Genomic DNA, 7048 nt, shown 5'->3' on the forward strand with positions numbered 1-7048 from the left:
AACTCTTTGAGGGAAAGCTCGAGTGCAAACCCGACACCAAGCCGTGGTTTGTCTTGGGATGGGACGTGGAGTGGTACTTGGATGCCGAGGCAACGTACGATGCGCAGAAGGAAAAGTGCAAAGTCGCCCAAGACATTGTCGACCAGTTCGACAAGAAGTGGAAGCCCGGGCCGAGTGAGGACCACGTCGTGCTGCTGACCCACGACTACTTTTTTGTGGACGAGGCGAAAGCGTCTATCTTTCGTGACGTGATAGCTGAGCTGCAGCTTCTCGGGTATACCATTGGCACGTTGGATCAGTACCCCCTCAAGCAATAACACGCGAGAAAGATGCAACCACAAGTATTTACTGTTGACACCAGTATAATACAGTGAACTCGGTATTAACTCGCAAGTGTTGCACTCTATTACAGGGAACAAGTGAATTGTGTATCGCCAGCCTTGGGGGTGGCGTGGCGGTTGCCCCATATGAAAATGCGCTTGCGACCATTTTGGTGGCCATGTTGCCTACCTCTTGCCCGTCGATTCTGGTGTATCGTTTACTATATGCGTCTGACGTCCAGCGGCCGAATAGTTGAATCGCCAGGTCGGTAGCGCCGCCGCGAAACAGGGCCATAGCACCGCCGCTCCGCATCGACTGGGTTGAGAATTTTGACGTATCTTGTCCAGTGTCACCAGCAGCCAGTTTGATGTGTGTGCTGATGAGTTCGGAGGGAATGGGTGTACCACGCTTGATGCAACACAGTGTTTCGTTTGACATGGCACCTATTGCTCGCGCCTGGTGCATTATGATCCACATTGCTGCCACTGGGCATAACCAAGTCACGCCTGAAGTTGCCAGTTGTAAGTCAGATCCACGACCTGATTGGTCGGACTTTGAATTTTGAATGCGGAGTTGGACTTTGCTGATGCTGTTGTACGTTGGAGCAGGGCATCGAGGAACATTACATCTTGGATACGGATGATGTGGTTGGTAGGCTTGCCGTTGACGGAGGAGTATTCGGAACGACGGAGAAGAAAGGAGAAAGCTAAGACCGTAGAGCCCCAGATAACTCGGTCTTGGTGGGTTTCGAGGTGTAGTCGATTGCGAAGGGCAAGCAGGATAATAACGGAGATGGGGTCTTTGGCGTGGGAGTGGGTGCGGGAGCGTTGCATGCCGGTGAGTTGGATTCTGTGTTGTGGTGCAAGTCGAGTAGAGTAGCCGCAGACGCATTAGTGGTACCACGACACGATTGTGAGCTTGGACTTGATTGAGGTGGCGAAGTTGGAACGGCCCGATTCGCCTGACCAAAGATATTGGGCAAATGCGTAGAGATCCGTTGAATGTGATTAGACGTGATTTGACGGCCACTCGGGTAGTCGGAGCGATCGGCGAAACGTACTCTATTCGCGCCAGACTTGAGCGTACCTCGTGAGTGAGGATGTGGCCAAAGACGCTCGTTGAAGTTCGGACAGGGAAGGTAGGAGTGGCGTAACTGAGGCGGGACTGCTGATTGGGTCTAACCCTTCATTGCCGCGCGCCATAGATTTGTGTATGGCTCGCGGCTGGCTCGTGATCTTGCGTCGGGTCGTGTGTTGATTACGCCTTGGATATGTTGAGCCGTAGCGTGTAGGTGGTGTAGGGCTTGGTGGAGGCCGAGGCAGCGATTGAGTTATTGACTGTAGCTGTTTTTGCTGGCGAGTGTGTAGTGGGCAATACCAGCGCGCTGGTATTGTCGGTTAGTGCTCGGACGTGGATGGTGCGACGTCCTTCTGGGTCTGCGAGTAGGGGGCCCCAGATAGCGATAGCGAGGGTCACGCAGAAATGCTCTCGAACGTTGATGGAGAAATGGTCGTGGTTTTGTGATTCGTCGATGTGCATGCTCTCGCCGGACGTATGCATGAGCACACATGATGTAAGCTGCCAAGCACTTTCTCAAGATTGTGAATGTTGTGACTCTACCATGAGAGAGATTGTGGACCCGTAGCTTGGCCTTACAGATCTTTTCGTAAGGCATCGAAACTTGGCCTTTATCGAGATCCCAGTGCAGCCCCAAGGCAGCTAGTTTGCCGGGCCAAGAGGTAAATTTGTCGAGGTTGAGGCTGTCCGGGCCAAGGGTGGCAAGTCGCAAGGTGCTGTCGGCGCAGGATAATCGTATTCCAACGTCGTGTTCGATTAATACATGGTCACCAATGTTGTTGAATCCCCAGAATGGGCGATCGTCGGTGGACAAAGATGGACATATCGTGGCTGGGGATTCATGCGAGACTCGCCAAGAGATTCCATTGCCGAAAGCGCAGTAGATGTTTGGACTGCCGCACCAACCAAAGGTCGCAGATGTGTCGATGCCAATTACACCTGCTTCGGGGATGGAGAGACCAAACCACGTGGCGTCAGCGCTATTGGCGATGATGGGACTCTCGGGTGGCCACACGTGGTGGTGTGCATCCGAGAGGGGAGGGAATGGATGGTGGGCCCAGGGGAAAACTTTGGTGGAGGGAACAGCATTCGTGACACTGTCAGCAGTGACGACTGATGTGTGGGAAGGACATGTTGTGGTGAACGTGTGGTGGGCGAGACGAAGTGAATAGCTTCGTTGGGCCAGGGGGGGATAAGCGAGTCCCCCCATGGCACCGTCAAGCCAGGGTCGAGAATTCAGATTTTAGGCCTCCAAGGTATGTTGTGATGTGCGATTTCAGAGCGGGTGGGAGCTGAGTTGGGACTGCATGGATGCGGGCGCGTGGAACCGTGCCACATGTAGCTCCAAGTGGACCGGCTGAGCAGCCTTTGACTGAGAGGAAACGCAGACAGATTGACCTGCCGTCGATGACCGGGATGGACTTACGAGCTGTGGGGGGTATGGATACTCGTACTGGCGTCGTCGATGATGACGGACCATGGGCCTGAGGGGTTTGCATCAAGTGGCCATGGTGAGAAGACGAATGGTGTGGTAGGGTCGCGAGTTGGACTTGCATAATGGACATGAGGAGCTGATTGGCCGAATTACCATCAATATCGAAGACGAGGTAGAATCGTGTGAAAGCATCTCCTGGGGGGTTGGAGCGTACGTCGCTAGCAATGACATGGCCGAACTTTCCAAATTCATGGTCGAGGTATGCCACGACCACTGGTGCACTAAGCGGGCAAATAGGATGGCGACGATGAAGGGAGGCGCAGAATGCCTTGGCGCGTCCGAAGTACAGCGTCGCCGTGGTTGAACCATACGCGTCGGGCTGGAAGAACGTCACGAGACTGTCGAGTGCGTCAAGAATGGCTTGGGCTGACAGCAGTTTTGTGACTCGGGGGGAGTAACCGAGGCTGAGAAGTTGCGCGGGTTGACAGCGCCGTTGTCGTTCCATATGCGTCGGGCATGATCAGAGAGAGGTGGGAAATGGGCCAAGGATAGCCCATCCGACGAGAACGATAAATCATATAGATAAGTGAAAATCCCGGGTGCGGAGTAAAACCAAGCCAGGGATCACAAGCCATGCGACTCATAAGATCCATTGGGGGCAATGTACCGTACGATGGAGACGAAAGGGCACTCCACACTGCACGTTGGGTCGCGGATGGGTTGAATAAAAACTTAGGGAGATTTTCGCCGGGACAAACGGACTAGGGTTTGAAGCAGCGGAGACAGATGGAATACTAGTGCGTCGGAGACGACTAGCATGTCGACCGTCCTCCTGAGCCAAGGACGCTGCCGCGGCATCGAGTGCGGTAATTCGCCCCGGTACCATGCCAGGAGCTGTGGAGGATTGGCCGAGAAAAGCGTCTATTTGAAACGGCGGTTGCAAGAGTCACCTCTCGTACTGTGGCAGTGCCGGGGGGGCAACAGAGAATAAAACACGAGGGGGCACTGGAGCAGCAGGGCTATCATCCCCACGGTGTTGAGGTTCATTACAAAATGATTCGCCCAGGCCAATTAGGGTAGATGGTGCATTGCCACCATCAACGACGTTGGCAAAATCAACCACATGTTGATGCGACAAACGCGTCCCCTAGCCAAGTCAACTACACAAACGGTGTCGTCAGGGTGAGGCTGTAGAGTAATCGGTAGAATGTCGGTTAGAATTGTTGGAATATCCGTCGACGGTAAAACGGTGTCCGAACCAGTGATGGCACGTTCGAAAATGGTAGCGTGATGTGAACGGAGGTCAGCAGGACTACATGCCAGCGCGGAGTCACTCAAAGGAGAGGGAAGAGCTTGGGCACCGAGTAGAAGAGCGCAGATTGGAAATGTTGGCTCCAGAGTGTTGGCGGAGATAGAGTGGGACGTAGTGGCTGTGGTCAGTGTAACAAAGTGGGTAGTGACGTCAAAAGCGGTTACCTGGCCATGGTGCCACGAACCATTAACTTCGCCGAAGGCGAAGCGTCGCATCCATAAACCCGTCCCAGCCTCCAACTCGTCAATGTCAACGATGGGGAGCACACACGAGTCAATTGGTACTGCTTCGCGGAAAGACGAGGTAAGGACGTTGTTGGCACGGATGTACACATGCACATGCGTGGCAGTGGCACGTGTCACCTGGCCGTAGGCAAACGAGGGTAAGTTGCGTTGCGGAAAGTGTTCGGGTTGGACACGGACGAGCTGGTGAAGTCGGTACATCGGTTAAAGAGCTGACTAATGGAGCAAATTCAACACTGACTACCGGTAGGTTTACCTGGTCGCTTGGGGGTTGAATTTCGCAGCCAATCATTCTAAAAACTCAGTTTTGGTTACCCCGAAACCACCACTTCTTCTGTGGCGACATCAAGAGTCAACGTAGTTCCTGGAGGCCGCGGGGACTTTTTGTGTTGTTGGGAGGGTTCGGTTGCTGCGGCTTCGATAACGGCACGATTCTTCTCCCAGCGGTGAATGCGCTTCCACGCTATCTTGCGTGGCGTTCCAGTGAGTCCCGGGAAGTACATGCCCAATGCGGAGTTGTAAGAGTTATCTCGACCTGCGTTGATGACGCACAGCTTGTTACGGACAGAATACGATTTGGTTCAAAATGATGGCTCCTTGCGAATGGTCTTCTTGGCCGACGGGCGTCCTGTGCTTTGCGATGGGCAGTCCGCGCCATTTGGCGTGCAATGAGTGGGTTCTTCCCGCGTGTTGCATTCTCTCATACTCGATATATATTATATTTTATAGGTATTTCACCCCAAGCGGGTTCCTGCATAAACATATAGAGCAAAATTATTTTTTATGGAGGGTACTTAACAAATCACATACAGAAAGTACAAACATGTGCATGGATGTTACCTCTTGACAACCATGAATTTGGTTGTTCTGGAATATGCTACGAATCCGCCTCACTGCGCTGGGCAACATCTAAAAAGCAGCTGATATTGCTCATGTTCGATCCCCGGTTTCCCCGGATTATTTCCGCAAGGATTTATCCGTCCCTCCCCTGGGGAATCCGGATAACAAGGGCTACGTACGAAGACGAGGACCGAACTTCGAAGAAGATCGGTCGAAGCACGAGGTATTAACCGTTGAGCGAAGTAAAAAACCGAAGATTACACACCGTCCCTGGTCGGGCAGGCGCGTTACAATTGGCGAAGCGATCCGACAACATGTGGTTCTAGTATCGGCCCTTGTGGAGGAATGTCTTAGGGTGCCTCTGGTAACATTTCAAGAATAATATTCCATTTTTTCGCAAAATGGGATTAACCAAAATGCCATTTTCAAAATGGATGTAAAAGGTCCATTTGTAATATGGTGTTTTGGACCTCTTCAACGAGTAAATCCCACGTGGAATTATTGGATTTGGGTTAAACCTCTGCAAGCAAGACATGTTTTAATTTTGATCAGATTTGTTGAATTCGACCCTAAAATGGCGCTTTGGGCCTGAATATTGCAATATTTCCGGTTACGTGTACCAAACGAACCCTTAAACATATGATAATCCAAACTCACAGTCAATTAATACATTGCGCGACAAAATAGAAAGGACAGTGGATAAAAAGAGGTGTTTTTTACGCCACGGGGTCAAAACCCTCACCCATTGAGTTAAGAAACCGATGCTCCACCACTGAGCTATTTTCCCTCCCCTCTGTAGTACTCCGGAGTAGTACAGTAGTACTGAGTATTGAAAGGCTTTTCTGCAACGTCGAAGTATCAGTCTTGAGAGAAGCCATTTTCCTGTAGAACGGTATGCTACGTAGTAGTAGTGACGCATCTCAGAAAGTTCCATTTCCAAAACGTAATCATTCCATAAATGTTCCGATAAAACGTACCATGCCATTACCAAAAGACTTTTAACATACAAAGGATGCTGGATGACAATGTACCCGAAAGCTCACCACAATTCCGTCGTCCACCCTGATCATTTTCATAACCATTTTCACGGAATACCCTACCCATGTTTGGGCTGCTTGTCGTGTGGAACGTCGTGGCGTTTTTCTTCTTCGGGCCGCCTTCCCATGCGGGGCTTGGGGAACAGGGTAATCCGAGCGGACTGCCCGAGAGTGAAAGCAGCAGCGACTCGGATCGGCGATGGCCGCTTGTCCCAGACGTTCCCGTCACGACGGTTGCCGTGGACATCCCGTTGTTGAATGACACGATGGCACCACCTTCCAAGGTCGAGTTCAATTTCCCCAAGTTTGTGGGCCAGCCAGCCAAGTTTCCGATCCCGACGGCACCGACTTGTGGCATCCGCAAGGCCAAGTCGGCCAAGGAAGTCGTGTACATAACCGTGGACGACGGACCGTCACCGTCGGGCCGGTTGAACCTGCTCAACGCGATGGACCAACTCAACAACCGCACGGACACGGAGGCGGCGTACGTGTCGTTCATCGAGAGTGGGTACAACTTTTGCGCCCAAGACTCGAACGCGATTGTCAACTTGAAGTGCAACCCCGCCGCGTACGACACGGCTTTGCAGTTGCTCGTGTGGACAATCAAAGCCGGTCACATGATCGCAGCGCACTCGGACTCGCACTTTTACGACGCCAACGCGGGATTGTGCAACTACGTGACCATGTCCTTGGTGACTAAGGTCGAGGACAAGTACGCCAAATGCGGCAAAGATACGTGGTCTGACATGGTCCGCGGCGCGTTGCGCATCGACGACGCGCTGGC

The 7048-nt window shown here is 52.4% G+C and overlaps 5 protein-coding genes across 5 annotated transcripts in view; 2 read left to right on the plus strand and 3 right to left on the minus strand.

The window, feature by feature from the left end:
- The window catches only part of H257_05128 (hypothetical protein), a gene marked incomplete at both ends in the record, with an annotated part of 2343 nt that extends 2026 nt beyond the window's left edge, over window positions 1–317 (plus strand). Inside the window, one exon of the mRNA XM_009829892.1 lies at window positions 12–317. Coding sequence (XP_009828194.1) covers window positions 12–317 — 306 coding nt within the window. The remainder of the gene's footprint in view (window positions 1–11) is intronic.
- Window positions 318–1578: 1261 nt separating this feature from the next.
- H257_05129 (hypothetical protein) lies at window positions 1579–2608 on the minus strand (the record flags this gene model as incomplete). Its single annotated transcript, XM_009829893.1, has 2 exons — window positions 1579–1899; window positions 1961–2608. The coding sequence occupies 2 exons, from the start codon at window positions 2606–2608 to the stop codon at window positions 1579–1581; spliced, it is 969 nt and encodes a 322-aa protein (XP_009828195.1).
- Window positions 2609–2674: 66 nt separating this feature from the next.
- Window positions 2675–3338, minus strand: H257_05130 (hypothetical protein; the record flags this gene model as incomplete). Its single annotated transcript, XM_009829894.1, has 3 exons — window positions 2675–2770; window positions 2853–2969; window positions 3048–3338. The coding sequence occupies 3 exons, from the start codon at window positions 3336–3338 to the stop codon at window positions 2675–2677; spliced, it is 504 nt and encodes a 167-aa protein (XP_009828196.1).
- Window positions 3339–4035: 697 nt separating this feature from the next.
- H257_05131 (hypothetical protein) lies at window positions 4036–5114 on the minus strand. Its single transcript, XM_009829895.1, has 2 exons — window positions 4310–5114; window positions 4036–4263 (listed from the first exon to the last, which is right to left on the minus strand). The coding sequence occupies exons 1-2, from the start codon at window positions 4586–4588 to the stop codon at window positions 4168–4170; spliced, it is 375 nt and encodes a 124-aa protein (XP_009828197.1). The 5' UTR covers window positions 4589–5114; the 3' UTR covers window positions 4036–4167.
- Window positions 5115–6329: 1215 nt separating this feature from the next.
- The window catches only part of H257_05132 (hypothetical protein), a gene marked incomplete at both ends in the record, with an annotated part of 1599 nt that continues 880 nt past the window's right edge, over window positions 6330–7048 (plus strand). Inside the window, one exon of the mRNA XM_009829896.1 lies at window positions 6330–7013. Within this exon, the coding sequence (XP_009828198.1) occupies window positions 6330–7013 (684 nt within the window). The remainder of the gene's footprint in view (window positions 7014–7048) is intronic.

Source organism: Aphanomyces astaci, assembly GCF_000520075.1.
Source record: "Aphanomyces astaci strain APO3 unplaced genomic scaffold supercont1.9, whole genome shotgun sequence".
NCBI classification, from domain to species: Eukaryota; Oomycota; class Saprolegniomycetes; order Saprolegniales; family Verrucalvaceae; genus Aphanomyces; species Aphanomyces astaci.

Bases quoted from the DNA above. Each gene is read 5' to 3' on its own strand.
- H257_05131 (XM_009829895.1), bottom strand. From the start codon at position 4,588: ATGTACCGACTTCACCAGCTCGTCCGTGTCCAACCCGAACACTTTCCG. The intron at 4,264-4,309 runs GTAACCGCTTTT...CACTGACCACAG, and splicing joins GTTCGTGGCACCATGGCCAG to CCACTACGTCCCACTCTATC.